The following is a 21,105-nucleotide window of genomic DNA, read 5'->3' on the forward strand; positions in this document are numbered from 1 at the left end:
ATGCATTTAGTGCACAAATAAATAGTGAGTCATCTCCTATCTGGAGCAATGCCTTTGTTTAGCTGCAGTGTCAGAGAATAAATTACAGCCTGAAAAAGCTTGTGAGTTTGCCCTGACCAGCTAGGAGTTTCCTGCTGGCAGCTTTACTATTCTTTTTCTCTGGTCCTCCAATGGGAGCTTTGGCTGGGGGTCTTTTCTGAGGGGGCTGGTTCTCATCCCTTCCCAGTTCAACGCACTCTCGGTTGGCAAGCTTTCTCTTGGAGGTCCCCGTTGCTTTTTGGAGCTGTGCTGGCTGGGTCCTCTTCCCACCTGCTCCATTCCAGGAATTTCCACTATGTTTCCCTAGAGCGGACTGGCCTTCGGGACTGGAGTTAGTGGTCTCTGGGTCCACGTGCACTGAAAAATTAAATTGAAAGCAGGGGTGGTGACAGAAGGACTTTGAGAATATTGCCAAACAATGAATAATGAAAAAAGGAGGAGGGTGAGCCGAGGACGGAAGGCTACAAAAGGTTATGATGAAATTGCTGACGTTGGTCTGCAGTTTAATGGCCGGTGTGTTTATTTTACAAGGCTGAGGCTGAACGTTTGTCATGTAACCTGTTGGAGCGAAGCCCACGTTCCCACAAAGCGTCAACGAGAAGGGGATGAGGGAGGTTGGAGAACGCGTGCTCTTAAGGTTTTTACAACAAACTTGGGGAGAGCCAGGTTTATGGGATGGGGAAACGTTTAAAGGTTGATCTTAAGTACCAGTCCCCAAACAGGGACCGAGCTGGAATTGAAGCCTAGGCTGTGGAGGTGGACCTGGGCATCTTTCCGAATGTGTGGCGTCAGAGAAGGGAGGTCTTTGACATGTGCGCACAACAGCGAACAGACCAAGCATGAAGGTTATTCGGTGCACAGAGAACTGAGCCCCCTCCTTTCGTGTATTTTTCGTACTTTTTTATGTTGGTGTGGCACAAAGTGGCCATGATCAAGGATTGGCTGCATTCTAGTTTGGGCAGTATTTGATTGGACAAATGTGAAGTGCAAGATGAGTCATCAATATATCAAGACCATTTTTTCTGAACAGAACATACATTTTAAATGTAAATACCTGCTAAAGGTACACAATCATACAGAATGCTGATAAATGACCACACAAAAACTGACTAAAAGCCACAAAAAAACGTGATACCTGCAAGTCTGTTATCCATCTCAGTAGAGCCAAACTTGTAATCCACAGATGCAGACACCGTAATGTTTTGTTTGGGCGCAGGGTGCACACAGGTAGGAAGTTGGCTAGTACTGGGAAAATCCAACACTCGATTGAGGGGCAGATCAGCATCCTTGTATGTACAAGCAAACTGAGAGCGGATGGTTGGACGTATTACCTGAAAAAGGCAAATACACTGATGAGAATAAAAAGAAAACCTGAAATATTAATGGCTTACTGGTTGGAATGCTCAAACAGGCCAATGTCTTAATTTCAAAAGTCATCAAAGAAATGCATATTAGTATATGCATATTATGCTAGGAATGGAAGTATTTTAAAAAAACATTACAATTATTAAAAGACAGAAATGATCAATGAATCCATGAAGTAGTGGCACCACAGCCAGGGCCCATTTAAGTGAAGTACCAGTGCTGTCCAACTAGCCCCAAACTTTCACACACTTGTTGATACAAATGGGTGGAGATAACATCTGAAAATCTTAAGATAAGCATGAGAAAAAGAAAATGTTTCAGCGAGCCAAACACTGCAGTCCAGAGGCCAACGTGAAGAGCATGAAATGGGGAAACTTGTGCAGCCCATACAGGCGCAGTGAACTTCCGAAGTCTCAGGGGTCCCGGAGAACCGCTGATCCGCTTCTTTTGGGGCCTTTGATCCGTGCCTGCCACGGATTACCGGGATTCAAAACTCTCTCTCTTCTGACTAACCAGCCGCAGTAGGGGTGTGGAATTCAGGAAAGTAAAAAAAGACGCCGCAGGCACAGCTGGGTGGGACTGCAAAGTGCAGAGAAAAACGGGCTGGTGGGTGTATCTTGAGGTGATCAAAGATGGAGTACAGCTTTTCAAAGCACTTTCTTCAAGAAGCACCTAAAACAACATCATCGCTCAGACTAAGATATGACGCTCTTATTGGAACATGAATGAAGACCAAGTGTGCATTTCAATGTTTGTGTATTCATGCATGCAAAAACAAAATAACAAAAGGCTGTTGTCCTGGGGCGACACATCTACACAACACCAGCAAAAGAGGTATTACGGTCTGGTTTACACCTGGTTTTAAGATCAGACTCGGGTGATTGGATCATAAGTGGTCAGCTGAGAGACATTGGCGTTTAGACCCGGTAGTAACATGCATCTCAAACGTGTCTCCTGTGACCACTTGTGATTTGACTTTTAGTGAAAGGCCTCTAATTTTATGACCACATAGATCACTTTATAATAGTGTGTTGATAGAAGTCAGAACAAATAGCAGTTTTCACCAAACTTGCATGATGTCTTAAGTTTGCGGTTAGATTAAAAGTTCAATGTGCATATACAGTATATCTGGCAGACTTGATGGTCACATTTCTTAAAGCTGCAATCTGTAACGCTTTTTAATTAGAATGAATGAACAAAAATCCGACACAATCTCACGTGAATACTTAACTATATTCTGAGGCGGTTAATTTTTATTAATGTGTACAATCTTCTTGTGTATAATTTATTACGATTTGCTTTTGCGCCAGTGATGTGTAGAGGTGGGGTTAGGAGGGTCTTCTGTATTGCCATTTTTTTTACAATTGTACGTTTTTATACAATGCACGTCTTACAAATTAGGTACGGATTCTTGTGAAATCAGGTAGGTTATTGAGCAAGTACACAAAAAAAGTCTCCTTACCCCTATCTGCATCAGTAAATGATTAATAACTGTCAAGTATAACATACGGTTAACATGACTTGACAAACAAAAATATGTATGTGAAGTAAAGAAGTACAAAAGTTATGTTTTGTAGTTTTTATCTTATTTAACAATGTTTGATTGATATGTGGCAGGCAGTGTTCACTATACTACAAATGCAAAGTTATCACCGTCCTTTATTGCACCATCCAGTTGGCCGTAGATTGATTTTATACTGTGCAACTGGGATCCAATATTTTTTGGACAAAAATATGCATTCCTAAGGTGAAATGTACTACAGCATCATCCTTTTGAACACACTTTACCAGAAACAATAAAATAAAGTTCAATACCAGCCCTAGGAGAACTGACTGGGGGGGCGGGGGTCATTGGAAGTTTATTAAACTGACTACATAACCATATCCAGAATAATCCTCTACTGTCAAACTGTTAGAAAACCTCTTGATGTCTCCCCCTATGCCAATCGACATCAGTCTGTGATGAAACATTGGGAGTACGCAAGGATAAAGTCTTTCTGCAGACAACAGGAAACAATAACCTTTCAAGTTATCCCTTGCTAGCTTAGTAACGCCACTGATATGGCATGTTCAAAGTGAAATTGATGCAGAAAGCTTTCGCCAGTCCAGTTCAGGAAGCGTTGAGCTGCCCGGGGACCATTACCGCTCACTAACACCGGAAGGCGGCCAGAAAGTGAAGGTCTAAAGAGACATCTGCTAGTGCAATCAAATAAAGAAGCCATTTAACAAAATGTGTCTAGCACATATGTTCACAGACAGTTTACCGGTTCTCATTGGATGAAAAATTGTCATTTATCATTCACTAGTGACTTGGTCTAGTTGAGGTTTGTTTTGAAAAATAAGGTATTTCGAGCAATGCAGGTTATAACAGTTTTTCCCTTCAATCATTTTATAAACTTAACCAAAGGCAATAAATTCCAAAATCTTTTTAGTATTAATCATTCACCTCGCAGCGCTTCAGCACCCGGTGGCCTATGGGGTTCAGGGGACATGTAAACTACCACAAGGGCAGGACATAGTATAAAACATCACACTCTGTGGTCGTTTTTATATACTATAGGAAATCCAGTGCAGTTGCACAGAGCATGAAAAAATATATGAAGTATAAATTTCACACGACACAACGGATGTACATGCTTGTGGAAGCACATTACTCGCCGTCTGTTTTAAAAATCAAGTGTCACGTCCAATTTTATTTGACCGATATTTGAGACAGGGGTCTCTGCTTACAACCCCGATGATTCTTTACCTTGGACTTAACATTTTCTTGTTGACTGCAAATGCGGTTCCTTAAAGGCTTTGGAGAAGATCCAGTGGGAGCTTCTGGCGATCTAAAGGCACAAGGTTAAGAGACAAGTTGAAAAATAAAATATTAAACAGCTAATACATTGTATGCGAGTCTTATGTTATTATTGAGCAATTAAGTCAAACAAACAAACAAAAATGTCTCAAGAAATGTTTAATAGTAAAAAAATATTACAGAAAAACATGTTAATATACTGAAAACGACTAAATAAAACAAAAAAACGAGGAAAGAAAATAAAGCTTACTTGTAAAGGGCAAGAAGACAGGCACCAGCGCTCCCATTAAGAGCTGCATGATCTTCAGAGAGCAGTTCTGCCTTGTTCCTGCAGGGCGGGGCTAGTGCTTCTTCATCCAACAGGGTCATCAAAACTTTTACGGTCTCTCTGCCCCCATATGCAGTGGAGTGGTTTATAGCATACGCTCTGGGCTGAAAAGCAAAAATCATCAATGAACCATGTAAAAGGGTTTGATAATTCAGTGGAAACTTCTCAAAACGTCACTAAAAAGTCCAGGATGTTTCACCCTTGCCGGACTGATTCCCGTTCCAACTGGCAACTGTGCCTGGGCGGTACATATCTGCCCGATTTGTTCCTTGAGCTCTCTGGCGGTGTCATCGGCCGCACGGTATACTGGGTCTCCATTACTGCGGCCCTTGGCCAGAGCAGCTCTGATACTGGACACCACCTTGAATCCAGCTTCTCTGTATGGGGATAGACGATGAAAACAAATGAACAGAAATTTAGGTTTTCAAATTTTGCTAGTTTTCATTGGCCGGCCATGTTGGACTTCAATCGTCTTCTAATCGAACACTTGCAAACATAAAGCAGGTACGCAAACGCATGCATCAAATTGATGCTTAATATCTGATGAAGGCTGACTTACACAAAAATGTTTCTTGGGGAAAATGTTCTTCTACATGTTAGAAAGGGTTCGGGTTAGCGAATAATCCTGTAATAAACTGCAATTCATTTGAAATCTAATGTGCCTGTCCCCAAATCATGTAAACCTCAGGACTAGTTGAGTCCAAGAGACCCAGTCCAGTGCTTATTTCCTTACTCTGCTTGACTTTGATTAATCTCTTCACATATTGACACATACACAAATATAAACATTTGGGCTTTAGTGGGAAAGTCAGACTAAATCCCTGAACTTGCGTTTGTGAGGGAATTACAGTAACAAAATCATCTGGGAAAACAGATGTGTGAGCAGACCCGATTCCTCAGTGTTTGTGTGTGGTAATCCAGTACTCCGTAAGGTCTCGGGGAGGTGAGAAACTGCGCAGGCAAGGCAGCAGGCTGATGAAAGAACTCTTGGCTCAGTGCTCGCTCAGTCTGTAGTGGTGAGAGGGAGCCTTACGCTGAAGGGTCATTGCACTTCCATCAAAATGAAGCTGAAGTACATCAACGTACTACAGGAAATGACCTTGCGTCCTCTTTGGATAACCCAATCATGCCTGTAGTTCAACACGAGTTTATGTTGTGCTGCCAAACGTCTTGGAGATTTGCTTGGATGTTTTGAAGTGCGATTTATCAAGGAAAAATCTTGCCGTTATGACGTTTAATCAGAGTTATCAAGGCAGGGAGGGACAAAGTGGCCATTTGTACAACAGACTTTGATGTTCTTAAGATAAACATGCTTGAACAATTCAAACGATTTCATTAATGCTGATGCAGACATCATTAGGGGTTGCTTTCCAGAGACGATGGCACGTAGCGGCCATGAAGGTTTTTAAGATAGGATGAGATAGATCATCAATTACAAACAGCAAAAAGGTACAAAATCTGTAGTTCAAATAATTTGTTTAGGCTGTCTGGGGCTGAAGTACAAGGTGAGACACAAGTGAGGTCAAAGCCGGGACATAACAGTCCGGTTTCAAAGCAATTTGCTTAAACGGCCTTGCTTTCTACTATACATAGAATGTCCCATAATGCGACACGCGACCTCCATTTCCAGTTTTATGAATAAACCAGAGGTCTCTTTCCTCAAGATTCAATGTGTGATGTAGTGAGGTCAGATGACACTGTAGGGTCAATCGTAGTTTAGTACTAATCTTGTAAACTGAGCCTTGTTGCCCCTTAAGTGATAATCCACTGAAAACAAAAATCCTTTCATTATTTGCTCGCAATCATGTCATACCAATCCTGTATGACTTTCTTCTGCGGGACACATAAGGTGATAATTTAAAGAATGTTATTAACCAAAGACTGGCCGTCATTGACTTCAATTGTATAGACACAAAACATCTCAAAATATCTTGTTGCATAAAAAATCCATAACGGCATTTGCAAGACAAAGGATTATTGCTTACAAACAAGTTTAAACTTTTTCTTTTTTACTTTACCTTGGACTAGGGGTCTCTCCTAAGATTTCCTGACACTGGTCTACGAAACTGAGAAACTCTGATAAGCCCTTCACGTGCCTTCGCAAGGGGTGAGACTCAGGTGGGGCATAGCCCTTCCCTCCCAGTTGTATTGCCCTGATAAATGATGTCACTGTCTGAATATACAAAAATACATATTCATTAGTATTTATATAGTGGTTTAAAGGGATAGTCCACCCAAAATTAAAATTCTGTCATGAATGGAGATATCTGGGCTACCATTTTTGTTCGGTTACACCGGAAAGATGATATTTTAAAGAATTTAGGAAAACAACCTAAGTTCATAGTTTGATTAAATTATTCAAAAAATCTTTCTTTGGGTTCAACAAAACAATACATTTATACAGGTTTTGAACTACTTGAGGGGGAGTTATTCAGACATTTCATTTTTTGGCGGAGTATCCATGTAAAAAAAAAATGCACAGCTGAAATGGGTACGAATGTGAAAGTATTTAAAGGAATGTAAGACATTGTGAAATTACCAGGAAGAGAGACGAACTGCTGTTACGGGCAGCATGTCTGAGATCTGTGAAGGCCATGTGCCCAAGAGAGCGACTGGGATTGTCCAATGTGTATGCAAGGGCCAGGTCATTCTTCGAGTTTACAAAAAGAGCCAAGTAAGAACAAAAAACTCTCCGGACCACTCGCTTTATCTAGAAGAAGAGGTAAACAAAAAGACATAATAGGGTAAATATTCATTTTAAAGATGTTTGCGTAATATGGAGTAATTCAATAATACTGTGCAGAACACTGGACCACAGAGGGTTGAAACAACAAACTAGTTAGGACTTTACTGAACAACGCAGACAACTGTTCATTGATAGAGAAATGGTTATAAAAATAGGTTGGCTCTATAACAGGAACAGTTCATTCTCTTCTGTTCTACTACCGAGGAGTCAGTTTGCTGACTTGGATCCATGTTGTGTAGAGGACGGGCTTTTTCCACAACCCTTTAAGCTTAAACAGGCCAGGCTCATAAACTTCATCACCCCCAGTACTACAGTGGCAAAGCCCAACATCTCCTTAGACATAAATCACAACAGAGCTGCTAGGACAACTGTGCACGAGCAGCAGGAGTTTCAACACACTGTAAGAAGTGTTTTTAATTCATCCAGGTGGTAATAAAGGGTCAATTTAGTAATGTTGTGATCTAATAGAAGTCTACCGAGGTGGTCTGTTGAAAAATCCTTTAACACTTCATTTACCTGTGGAGTTAAGATATCAGCCTTGTTTGATGGTGTAGCAGGACACACAAGAACAGACTCCTTCTCTGAGAGCTTCACATCACTAATGAGAAACTGGAACATCTGCAACTAGATGTAACAACATACAGAGAATTTCCTTGAGATGTTTTAGAAAGGTGACCGAATAAACACATCCAGGTTTGAGGCCCTAAAGTATAAAGCCACAGGCAGCACTCACAGCTGTCATGGGTTCCTCTGGTTCTTCATTCATCCGAAGCTCCTTAAACATGACAAAGACGTCAATCAAGTCCAAAGTGTTCGTCCGTTTTAAAAAGCAGTCATACTCTTTTCGGATGAGGTCATAACTTTGCGGTGGAGAGATATCGTTGGGGGATAGCTGGAGCTTTTCCAGGAGGAAGTATTTCCAGACAGCCAGAGCTTCACTTAATGCTACTCCAAAGTCCCCGTATTCCTGTCAGGAACGGAGTAAACACAGGGACACGCTTATTACTCACTAGAAAATGTACAGATACGGAACAAATGCATGACGAAAACTTTGTGAGTCAGTCACTGTTATTCCCCGTCTCTACATGAATAAAGCTTATTTCTATGGAAGGAGTGGATAATCTTAGTTTAAATTGTAGCCATGCGCATATATGTGCATATATGCAATTGCATCATACGTCACATTTTGTATTTTTTATAAGTGTCTTCATTGACAATTGCTTTGATATATTTAAAAAAAATACAGTTTTTACAACAGTTTTGTAAACAAAATCTCTGTGCAAGCATACTTGGAGAAAGAAAACCAAAGAACCCTTTCGTATTTTAGTATTTGATCATTTAAATAACACACTTTACCTTTAAGCTAAGATTACATTTTTACATTTTGAAGATGAGGGCCAGGTTGACTTCACTTTTAAGTTTGACTGACTGTATTATTCATAAGCATATTCTTAATACCCCTTTTTGGAAATAATACATGATTTATATTTTAAAACAGGGGTGTGGGGATATGATGAATGAAATCAAGTTCTTGACAATGTAATATTACCTTCTTGTTGACCTCAGCCATTGCAAGCTGTAGGACCATCAGCATCCCATCAGCCCCTTGAATGGTGGTCCTCTCAGAGTCTAATACTCGATGAGACTCTCTCCTGAAAACCCTGGCAAGTGTTCTTAGGCTTGCATCCATAGTATTCATCTGAACCAGCTATTCCTAAAAACTGATTTTTTTATGATTACAAGAAAGTAGTTTGCAATTAATCCCTGCCAGCATCACATACAGTTTTCCAAATGTATCACTGAGCAGGAACAGCAAGTCCAACGACGTCAAGCAAATCACACTAATACTCAGGAACAAGAGGAGCTCATTTTCACTTTATTAAGAACAGAACCTACAATCATCTTAGGTCAACTTACCAACACGGATATTTAGACGCGTCCTACGGCTCTAACACAAATCATATGGGAAACAAATGTATGCCAATGTAAACCGATGCGCTGTCTGCCTGGAAATTTAAATCTACGCGCATGCCAGTCTGGTCCAATCACAGACCGCGCCGCATTGACCACGCCCCTTCCGCACAGGAAGACAGGCGCAACAAAACAGCTGCTGTTTTCAATTCAACTTGTGTTTTCGTGAGATTTATTGTTGTCAAGATAAGAAATAAAAACGCATCGTGATGTGAAGGAATATGAGCGCGATACTAACAGCATTCACAGAAAACGTCTCAAGCGCTAAAATGGCATGATTAAATATCGTCTTTTGGAATCAATGCGTGTTTTATTTTTAAGTTATCATTTTTAAACATATGCTGTATTTCAAAAATGTCTAAATAAAAAAATAGTAAAATACGATCAAGTGCAACCCAAAAGTAAATCTTTTCATTAAATGAATGATTATTAATCATTCTAGTCTAATGATTGTGTCGATTTATTCAGACTATAAAACATTAAAACGTACAGACATCGTTTAAAAGTGAAATTAAACTTATATGATTTGTTATGGTAATTAAAAAAAAGGTACATCTTTTCATCCTTCTCTACGACGTTTACGTCACTAACCTGGAAGTAAACAATGCCATCACGTGATCAGAAGGCGCGCTGAGAAAAAGCACCGCGTGTGTCTTCACTGAGGACAATCTGAAATCCGAAACGTAGCCCAGGTTAGTTAGTTACTGTAATTTGTGTTTAAACTGTGTAGTACTTGGCAATGTGTGGAAAGTTTAAAACGTAACGTTACAGGGATAGAGCTGCTCACGAAATATTTTGTTGTTGTGTGAATGAAGTGTGCGATAAATGCTGTTTTTCATCTAGTGCAAGTATTCAGATAACATACTGTTTTTCTCTTATTGATAACCCTCATTAAATGTTTCCCGTTAAACAAACATCTCTTGTCGTTTCCATTCATTGACAGGTGAGAGTAACTGCACTTTATTCCCAGACCTGTGGTATCATTTGATGGAAGGATGCCAGATGATAACATTCGTTCTGCAACCTACACGGTGCCATGTGAAGATTATGTCCATGTAGTGGAGTTTAGTCCATTCGACTGTGGATCACCTGCATCACTCCTTGCTTATGGTGGAAACCAGTATGTGGTTGTGGGTGCCTGTCGCTTTAAGGTGAGAGATTTATTAACATTACACCAGATCTCTGCAGACTTACAATCTCACACCGACACACCATTGTGTTTGTTATATTACACATAAAGTATTCATTAAGACCTATATGAAATATCTATTCCCAAAATACTACACACATGTAGCATACTTCCCTTTCTTTCCTTAACCATACTTCATAACGTGTCCCAGTACACCTACTTTTGCAATGCTTCAAAATAGAAAAGCATATATGCGTAACATAAGTGAACGTTGTTAACATGATGACACTGTAAGAGTTGACATCTGCACAAAACAGAGCAGCATATTCATTTCAACACACTACGATTCGGGATACAATCATTCATCATTTAAATCACTGTATTATAATTATACTTTGATATACTCGGCATCCAGATCTAACAGAATGACCCTCAATAATTTGCATGTATGTATTTGAATGACACTATTCAAAGCCGTTTCATTTGCATTTAACAGGAAGAAGACACAGAGATTGAGGGTGTCGAGTTTAAGTCTCTGCAAGTGTTCATGCACGGAGTGCGCGTGGATGCCATTGCATGGAGCCCTGAAACCCGATTGGACAAACTTCCACAGGTCATCAGGTACCACGTTGTGTTTGAACATGTACTGCATTTCTATGCCTGGATAGTGTCAAAGCAAACTACACTGTTATGCGATTTTGTGATTGCGTGCAATAGACGATGTGGAATTATGATAATCCATGGAAAGAGCAAAGGCTGTGTTTCTGTTCATTAGTATAAAGAACTGATGTATTTTACCACACAAATCCTGATATTCTTTTAAATGTTAGAGAAATAAGCTTTTCGTGCATAGCGCTATTGAATTTCCTTTCCTAATTTATGTTTGAGTCAGTTGGGATATTCAGCGTCGGGACAATTTACCAAACTCAAACACATCCTAATTTTTGTTCAAATAAATATGCTTCCTCAAGGCACAGTTATATCACCGAGAGGCTCATTTTCCACGATCAATTCATTATCGAGACTTGTATGTTCTCATCAAGCGGTGGAAAGTGTCTTTCACAACTGTAGCGTGATCCGGATTGTATCAAGAGTTCTAATAAGATCATTACACGTTGTCAGCCTGACACATCCCTTGTTAAGCTTTGAACTTTGGAGAGTTCAGCTTTTTTTATTGTTGGGGGGTTTTCCTGTAGGTTTAGCAGCATGGGAAAGGGCAGAGTTATTTCCTGGTCATGCTGTGGTCAGGGTGGTGGAGTTTGGATTTATTTTAGTTTCATTGTATTTGTACCTACTGGGATCTCTGTTTTCTGGGCACGTGGGTTGGAGTCAGGGGTTGACTAGTCTCCTTTTGGTGACAAAATTTTGAATAGACAAGCAGTCTAATGCATTTGCCAAAATGCGCAGTATAGTATATATCAGTGCATGCATAATGTATACTGCAATGGCAATGTCCTCGACTTGTCCTTCTATTCCTAATGAATTAATTCATGCATTTATAACTGTTGTTTGTCATGTCCATCTTGACATATTGTAGTGAACTGCTTAGTTTTTTTACACAAATTGGATTAAATACAAAGCAAAATTGTATTTACAGAAATAACATTTTACCACAAACAGTAAATGTAAGAATAAGCGAATAGAATAGAATGGGAAATAATAGAATAGAATAGTATATTTAATTAATGCTACAATTAATTTTACCCCCCAGTAATGTTGTTATAGTTTAGTCAATGTGCACATGAATGATTTGAGAGAACTATGTGATAACTCCTTGACCTATCGTGGTAAGAACTCGCGTGATTCTTAATTGTTCTAGGATATAAGTAATTTTTGGGTCTGTGTGTGGTTTGTGAACATCGATAAAATGTTTTTTTCTTTTAGAGGTGAGTTCGCTGGAAGAAATTGTATGATTAGTGGCAGAGCTCTTTTATTAGGTTTAATTTGGTTTAAAAAGACAAATGTGCAAATAGCGTGATACAATTCTGCATTTAGCTGTTTATCTTTAACACTATAATCTTTACAACATTTTGTCTTCTGACTCATTGCACACCCGCAGTCTAAATGCTTATGTTCTTCCAGGTTTTGTACTGCAGCAGCTGACAGAAAGCTCAGGCTGTGGACATCTGACCTGCAGAACAGACATGAATGTGAAATGAAGGTATCAAATATTCGCTATTATATTCCCTGTGATTTTTTAATATTGCCATGATTCTAATGCGCCGTTATGTTCTCTGAAGATTTGTTGGGAAATTCCATGTAAACAGCCTAAATATATATAAAGGTTCATGATTATCCCCATTCATATAAGAATACTGTAGGAAAAATGTATTTAGGTAGAGATTACAGTTTAATATTATGCAGCATTACATATGTGATATTATGTGAAGATTATGAAACATTTTATGATTTTTATTTAGTTTTTGCTTGAAACATTTTAAAGTGATGTTCACCGCCCCGCAAAAAATCTGCCATCATTTACTCACCCTCATGTCATTTCAAACCTGACTTTCTTCCGCAGAACACAAAATAAGATATTTTGAAGAATGTTATCAACTGGCACTCGTTCACTTACATTGGTTTTGTATCTGTACAATAGAAGTGAATGGGTGCCAGCGCTGTTGGGTTACCAACTTTCTTCAAAAAAAAAAAAGTGTTCTGCGGATGAAATAAAATCATACAGTTTGGAAATGACAACAGGGTTAGTAAATGATGACAGAATTAGTGAACTATTATTTTAAATGTACTTCAGAGTTCTACGGCAAATGGGACCTGCTTCATGGTTCCAAGTTGTTTTAACCTAGAAACTCATTTTCAGTTTAAGACTGATGGAAAGTCTCAACTTTTCAATTATATAATTGTTGCGTGTCTATTTTTTGCCAAAACCTCCTATTTAAGGGAATTGGGCTCAAATGAAGTCATTTACCTAAAGTACTTAAGCTATAAGATAAGTATGCTTCAGTCCTTGCCTTTTTAAATAGTCTACGTAAAACATCAAGATATAATTTATAATTTTATATTGCACACGCAGCCCTGCCGTATGTCATCTATCTGCACATCTTGTAGACTATCTCTGTTTTTGTCTGACTCGCTTTCATTTTAATGTTTTTGTGTCTAGGTGATGGAAGGCCACACCAGCTACATCAATCAGTTAGTGTTTGAGCCTACAGAAGGAAAGCAAATAGCCTCTATCAGCGATGACCACACTTGCAGGTTTGCACTCTTTATCCATGTGTTTGAGGGTGAGAAAGAGAGAATATCTGTCCATATATAAATGTACGTGTGTGCGTGTTCTGTTCTATGTTAATGATGCAGAAAGTCTTGACCAAATTTCCACACTGAAACCCAACACTTAGCACAACACGGCCGGCCGTTGCTCTGCGTAAGCGTCAACCGCTGCTTGCTCGCATGGTTTTTCTAAGTAATTGGTAAAACGTGGAAATCCAATCAGCAGCCGTGGCTTTTCTTCTCCACGGCCGCAGTTAATGAGCACCTCAAATGTGGCCCCACCAATCAGCCGCTGAGGTAAATGCGGTTTCCCAGCAGTCAGAGGTAATGTAAGAAAACGCTCGTGGAGTCTCGGGTCTTCCCTTTTTGCGTCAGAACCGTGTAACTGACACACCTGGACGCTGCTGTGTTGCGGCCTGCCGCAACTCGATGGCCGAGTTCGCAAACCCTAATGGCTTCAAGGTGGATGAAGACCAAGAAGGTTGTTTCCCTCAAGAATATTTAACCTTCAGCAGCTGGATCTTTCCCACAGAATCTACCATTGCAGTTAGGCATACGTCTATATTTTGAATGCTGGATTAAGAATGTGTTTTAATATGATCATGTGATTTCCTGTTGCTTTTTTCTGCATTTCTATGAAGTTCACTTATCATATTCCACATCATTCCTCGGATGGATTTTGTGGTACACATTGTCAGCACGAAGCTTTATGTTACCGCTGACCCATTGCATTGCTATAATATTCACACGCACTTATCATCTGGGTGGTGCCCCTCATAGAACCAGACCGCTCTGGCTTCCTTTCCTCTTTACGCAGTAGTTTTATTGATTTTGGTCAAGTTTCAGTCTGTGATGAAAGACGGAATCGCTGATCGTTATCGTAGTAGTCTGGCGTGAGACTTTCATTTTGCAGCTTCGGCAATAATGGGCTTCTTCTCTCGAGCTTCCCTGCTGGAACCTGGATGGCTCTGAAACCTTCTTTGTGATCGCTAACATCCTTCAGACCGGCCAAGTCAAAAGCCGCCTATTATTTTGATTAAATAATAACCATTTCTTATGAATAAATCATGGCCCACCCAACATCACAGTAAGGTGCAAACCGCTGCAGTTACCATATAGTATTACTAATTCTCCACTGCCAGTTCAAATGTAAGCATGATTTGATATTTGGTGTCTCGCTGTGGTCATGCTCGGAAGGAAAACAGCCAGATGTTACCTAAAATCCCCCCCTCAAAACTGTACTTTGAAGATGCCCATCAAAAAGAAGACACAGGTAGTTGATGAATGTAGCTTTGCCTAGTGAACTCGCGTGAGAGATAGCGTTTGGTGCGAGGCTACATGGGGCCACTGAAGGGAACGAAGCAGGAAACATCCGCCACAAGTCTAAGTCTCCTTCTCACGTGGAGCCAGAGAAAACAGTAGAGTGATCCATCTGCAGAAAGATTTAAATTCTGTCACGTTGAGAAAATATGGGACGCGGGAGGAACAGCGAGGTGGAACGAGAGAAAAATCAGGTTCATGTTAGAGAAAGAGACAAACCTTTTGTGCACAATCTGCTTTTGAGACAAATGTCGCTGTCATTTCAAGTCTGTCTGTGTGTCACTGGCATTTGTTGTATTTGGATGTTGGAATGTCAGAGTCACCACAAGGCTTTCTGGCAACGTAAAGTAGTGGCCAAATGTGATGTCCAACTTTAGTAAATCGACACCTTCGCTCTTTCTTTATTCAAATATTTTAATAAATATTCATTACATAAATATAAAGTTGTATTCATGTTGCACGGAAGCTCAGCATTGAAAAATTATTACAGGTGCTTAGTTTATATAGATGTAACCCAGGAGAATGAATACAAAATATTACAGCAAGAGAGGATCAACAAATACTAAAACCCTAAAAGTTTTTAGTTTATTCCTCTATTGTACCAAGCACATCATATTTTAAAAATCACTTTTGGGCAACTACTGTACTTACTTTTATTTAACGTATAATGAACCATCTCTGTCTTACAATTTTAATTTTAGATCTCTTCTGGTGTTACATAATTCTGTGTTCATTCAGGGAGGCCTACAAACAGATCAGAGGAGGTTTTTGATATCCTTGTGTTGTGTGCCTTAGTGCCACCTACAGATTCTTGTAGGTAGTGCAGGTCACACAAGGAAATATTGAGTTGACCGAGTTCATTGTTAAAGAGTGAGGCACACCTTTAGTTCCTGAGGATGTCAACAACAACATGCATGTATCATTTTTCTGTCCGCAATTCTGTAAGACTAGAAAGAGTTGCTTAGGTTTATGGGAACATTCCTATAATTTCATTTCAAAACCTTCCACAAAAGGAAGTCTACAAATGGAAAGTAGCGCTTGCACTTATGCAATTTCAATTCTGCTCCTTTGCACTGGCACTGACTTAGTATACACAGGTAGGTAATAGTATAGATGTGGCCTATGATGCTTTTAAAACGCTGCGTAGACAGCACACGAAATGTTGGAAGGTGAATTTGATGAATGGCTGTTTTTAAGGCATTGCCTCTCGCCTGCCTGTTTCTGTTTATTTTTACAAACACATAAGTTTTAAACCTTTCAGTCAGTTCACGATTGATAAAGTATACCCCACCACAAAATAAATCTCATTTTGGCTTTTGAGACTACCTAAAAACAAACAAGACCTCTAACTCTTGTTTTGAATGGGTCAGGTCGAACTGATAATTCACACTGGCGCTGACAAAATAAAGAATAAGCTCATGACCAGGTCGCCACTAAAAATGTTCGATTAAACAATTCATAACGCAATTTCACTCTTTCGCCCCGGCCCCATCTGAAAAAAATCGCACGCACCGCTCAGTTCCCAGTTATTCAGTGTGGGAAAACACAGACAGGCCAGGCTGACCCGCTCCTTGTTTTTCCTCTTAGTTTTTCAGTGACTTAAAACCCATCCCTCTCTTATTGCACATGGCTGCCAGACGTTATCCCAAAATGCTGTGTGAGCCACCAAAGGGTCTTACGCAATGGCACTGGCGCATCACTTCTTACGTGCCTCGTCGTGTTCGCGTGCTTAGTCTCTAAATCCTCTGGCACTGTCAGTGTTAAAGAGCTGACTTTTCGCCCTCTCGAATACCCTGGTGGTTGTCAGGGCCGGTGGTTTTGGTTTTACGTGCGTTTGAACCCTTGTCTGGCAAGGGGTTCTGAGTGAATTGGTTTTAACCATGTTTGTACGCTGTGGTCTAAAACCTCACTCATGCTCAGGAAAGCAGCCCGATCAGAGCGTAGATGACCTAGAGGAGCGAAGACAGTTCAGGAGTTCTTGGCAAACGTACTAGGCAGAGCTTCTCGTCCGGGAGCTGTTGAAAATAGGACATGTCCTCCAAGTGCAGCCCCTTTACAGATATTAATCTACCCAACTGCGTAGCTGACGTTGTGACAGGCTTTGGATCACTTTTGAGCTTCATTAGATGAAGACTTCTTGATGACCTCACTAGCCAGCGGACGTGCGTCTTGGCTATTAACGTAGGCCTTGCTTTTTTCTTCTTTCCCAGAAATCCATAGTTTCATCTCGTTCGGGGAACTTGAGGTTCTCTTTACTCCGACCCCTGTGATGTGGTAAACCCAAGATCCGATCTCCAGCGAAACCATCCAGAATCTGATCTCCGGTCTTCTCCGTCCAAATGATTTATTGCGCCTGCTTGCAGACCTCTCGCTGTATCTGTACTCGCCTAGTGTGACTTTACAGACTACTGGGAAGTCAGACAAAGTCTTCCTGGAAAAAAAGCTGTTGGACATCATGCTTTTATATGGAAGCGCTCCGTTTCTGTAGCTCAACTGGTAGAGGGTGGCAATAACAGCTCGAGGGTCAAATGTTCAATTCTTTTGGTTCACTGGCAGAAAGCTATTTTTAGAATATTCCTCTAATTGAGCTCTCATCAGAATCACGTTGTTTTAGACTCAGTGTTCTATGTCTGTTCTTTTTTAGTCCTAAACTCATTTTGTTTGCTTATGTGTAGAGGATAGGAACACATGGGGACTGAAATGATGTAATAATAACCCAATCTTGTTTCCTGTTGCTTGCTCATTTCCTTTTGTCACCATGACATGCTCCTCTTCTCTTCTCTACTCTTTAATTTGGATTAAATTGTGAGTTACCTAATACTGGATATTAAATGGAAACGTAAAAAAACATTGTTAAGCGAAGTGCACATGACTGTTGTCACTCATTTTCCGGAGATGCTGTTCATCATATCTTACAAATTGAGTACATTATGCAACACAAATATAGCCTGTTAACTTCTTTCTACAGGTTGTGGGACCTTGACGGTAATGAAACCACTTCATTCACACTGCGTTCTCCTGGTGTTAGCGTCTGTTGGCATCCAGAGGATCCCTTTAAGGTTAGTATTAATAACCAGTTATAGGATCTTTATGATGTACATTTAATGAAATATGATGCTGTTCCACTCAATGAGCAAAAATATTGGGATGCCTCCTCCTAATGAACAGATTTGACTACTTCAAGCGGCACTACTTAGGATTACTCTTTGTCGCCATCTCAGTTTGTAATTGCTACTGCAGGTGATTGGCGGAGGTATTTACTTTCCGTGAGTTGTGATTCGGCACTGCTCAACTGTGCGGATGAGTCTTGAGTCTGAATCTTCACTGTACATCAGTAGCGCATAATAAACACAGATAACATGGCAGATGATATAACATAAATAGACACAAATAGTGCAAATGGAGGCTGTGTTGAAGTGTTTTGATTTATTTCGGGTGCTGGGTCATTTCCAAACGTGCCGTTTTGGCCGTTAGTCTCCAGTTTGTTATCTCTCATGGGTACCTCCGTAATGCGGACCGGACAGAAGAACCCCAAACACGGGTCTTAAATTCTGACAAGTATAGTCATAAATCATAGCACATCATCTAACTATATATACTATGTATAAAGCCTTGCAATCATATCCGGGATATAACTCCGTAAATTTGAGTAAAATTGCTAACATTCTTCCAAATATCTTTCTGTGCGAGCAGATTTTTCATTTTTGGATGAACTATCCCTTTAAATCATTTCTGTGAGCAATGCTAGAGCATATGGCAGGTCTACATTTAGTCATTTGGCAGACATAAAGCACACTTTTGGCATGACTTGCAAGCTTTGAGCCGAACACTCATTACCCAAACCCATCAATGACTTGTAGAACAGAAAAAGAGCCCTTGCAAATCTATTGCAACAAGGATGTGAACAGAATTTTTGAATATTGTACTGTATGGTTTAGCATTAATATTTGTTTTGACTGGAATTATTGGAATAGAAATATGTGTTAAGAAGGGGGGTGTCCATATAGTGTTTATACATGAACTTACAGCTATTTATCTAAATTCTTTTTTATATATAATGAATGTTTATAATACACATGTATAATGATTCTTCTATTCCATTCTACTCTTTTTTTTTTTTTAACAGTTACTAGTGGCAGAGAAGAAAGGCACTATACGATTCTATGACCTTGTTACACAACATGCCATTCTGTCTCTGGACAGCGGGCAGGTGCCACTCATGTCAGCTGACTGGTGTCTCACAAACACTATAAAGGTTGGGGCAGTTGCAGGCAATGATTGGGTGATCTGGGACATTACCCGTTCCAGGTAAACACAACCTCACCTCCGCTGATAACAAAATCAATGGTGGTGCAGAATTTATGTGTATTGAAGTTCTGTAGTTAGCAGTTAGCTCTTAAATTAAATTTCCTTTCTTAGGGGAGGATACTTCACCAAAAAATAAAAATTCTGTCATCATTTTCTCACCTTGGAGTCGTTCCAAATCTCCATAAATGTATTTGTTCTGATTAATACAGAGAAAGATATTTGGAACAATGCTTGAAACCAAATAGATATTCCCATAGTAGGAACAAATATTTATCTTTTTTTTGTTCTGTTGAACACACTCTTGAAGAACAAAGGACAGCAAACACTTCTGGGGCTCTTTTGACTGCCATTGTGTTTTTTCCTGCTATGGTAGTCAATGGGGGCCAAAATCTGTCTGGTTATAAGCGTTCTTCCAAATATCGTTCTCTGTGTTCATCATAACAAAGATATCTTTACAGATTTGGAACAACTCGAAGGTGAGTAAATGATGACAGAATTTTATATTGGGGTAACTATTTTGAGAGATTTTGTTCATACACAACGCACATTCGCTAAAGTCTGGGGTTTGGGGGTAGATGAAGACAACTGCATATCAAAAAAGGCATTCTGAAAAATGCCTAAATAGACTTTAAAACCTTTTAAAGTAGTACACCAACTTCTCAACAGTAAATCACCTTCAAAGCATTAAAGTGAGCCATATTGTTGACCATGACCTAGTGTGGAAATGAATCAAACTGTCGGAAAATGATACTGATGTGTTTTGGCTGTAGCTATCCGCTTGAGAAGAGACCGGCTCATGTTGACAGAGCGAGGCATTTCAGGTAAAATCCTCTTTTTTACAATACAAATGTGATCTTTCAGGAGTTGTTTGGCTGTATTTATAACTCTTATGGTTGTGGTCTGGCTTACACAGATGGTCAAGGGCACAAGAGAATCTTTTTGCCACCACGGGCTATCCGGGGAAAATCGCCAGTCAATTATTGGTGCATCACTTAGGCCATCCACAGGTTTGTTAAAGATGTATTTGTGTATAGATGTCTAAAAAAAGATTTACATGTTTAGATTTGCATCTACTTCCATTTCCATTGCAGCCTGTTATGATTGGTTCAGCTACTGTGGGGGCGGGCCTAAGCTGGCACAGGACCTTGCCGCTGTGCGTGATTGGCGGGGACCGAAAGCTGTTCTTCTGGATGACAGAGATGTAATCTAGGCAGCAGTATTTCAAACAATTTACACCATCTGGAGAAGGCTTTTATATTTGTCTTTTTTCAATAAAGTCATATTTTTCACTCATTGCTGTTGTATTTTGTCCACTGTTTTGTTTTATAGGTTACTCGGGTCAAAACTCTTGTGGGAACGAGACTTTACGCTACTCTCCCCTTCAGTTTTTTAGCCTTTTCTATGAATTATTGTATCAGTGTTTTTGGTGTAGTGTTCTGCCAAGTTGGCTCAGACGTGAGCCAAAGGTCACCAAACGGCAGGAGTTGGCAATTTCTCTCACAGAATGGCTGGAGTGCGAGAAAAAACTCTGTACAGGTGCTCATACAGACAGTCTCATTGACTCCACCAGGATAATAATCTTCAGTCCCATTCCTAAAACTACGGGGGAGCTTCCTCTGTTCGACCGTGGCCTTTGTGTAAGGTGGGGGAAACGGACATAGGCGAAGGTATTTGTGCTTCAACAGTTGAACCATGAAAATGAAGAAAAGCATGGGAAACTAAAGTCCAGGGAGAACACAAGACTTTAAAAGCAGTGTTTTTTCCAAGAAAAGCGCAGGAGACTAAGAGGGAAACCAAGGTTCTATGAGGTCAAACGGCTATGTTTTAACATGGGGATGATTTCCTTTATTGGGGTGAATAAGACCGAAAGG

General features: G+C 40.0%; 2 protein-coding genes across 3 annotated transcripts; one reads left to right on the plus strand and one right to left on the minus strand.

Moving 5' to 3' along the window:
* Positions 1-74: 74 nt before the first annotated feature.
* parpbp (PARP1 binding protein) lies at positions 75-9,279 on the minus strand. The gene is made up of 11 exons (XM_056748517.1): positions 9,196-9,279; positions 8,828-8,999; positions 8,012-8,245; positions 7,795-7,902; positions 7,072-7,242; positions 6,551-6,705; positions 4,732-4,909; positions 4,455-4,636; positions 4,154-4,235; positions 1,175-1,370; positions 75-396 (listed from the first exon to the last, which is right to left on the minus strand). Exons 2-11 carry the CDS (start codon positions 8,975-8,977, stop codon positions 83-85), a joined length of 1,770 nt encoding a protein of 589 aa, XP_056604495.1. The 5' UTR covers positions 8,978-8,999; positions 9,196-9,279; the 3' UTR covers positions 75-82.
* Positions 9,280-9,694: 415 nt separating this feature from the next.
* nup37 (nucleoporin 37) lies at positions 9,695-21,104 on the plus strand. 2 transcript variants are annotated; one of them, XM_056748521.1, is made up of 11 exons: positions 9,695-9,941; positions 10,193-10,400; positions 10,875-10,999; positions 12,461-12,539; positions 13,497-13,591; positions 17,895-17,985; positions 19,053-19,234; positions 20,005-20,055; positions 20,148-20,241; positions 20,326-20,435; positions 20,564-21,104. In XM_056748521.1, the coding sequence occupies exons 2-11, from the start codon at positions 10,245-10,247 to the stop codon at positions 20,625-20,627; spliced, it is 1,047 nt and encodes a 348-aa protein (XP_056604499.1). In that variant the 5' UTR covers positions 9,695-9,941; positions 10,193-10,244; the 3' UTR covers positions 20,628-21,104. The 2 variants fall into 2 exon arrangements, with proteins under 2 accessions (XP_056604499.1, XP_056604500.1); XM_056748522.1 differs by lacking the exon at positions 20,564-21,104 and having other exon boundaries at positions 9,788-9,941; positions 20,326-20,527.
* Position 21,105: the final 1 nt, after the last annotated feature.

The sequence above is a fragment of the Triplophysa dalaica genome, chromosome 5 (genome assembly GCF_015846415.1).
Source record: "Triplophysa dalaica isolate WHDGS20190420 chromosome 5, ASM1584641v1, whole genome shotgun sequence".
NCBI classification, from domain to species: Eukaryota; Metazoa; Chordata; class Actinopteri; order Cypriniformes; family Nemacheilidae; genus Triplophysa; species Triplophysa dalaica.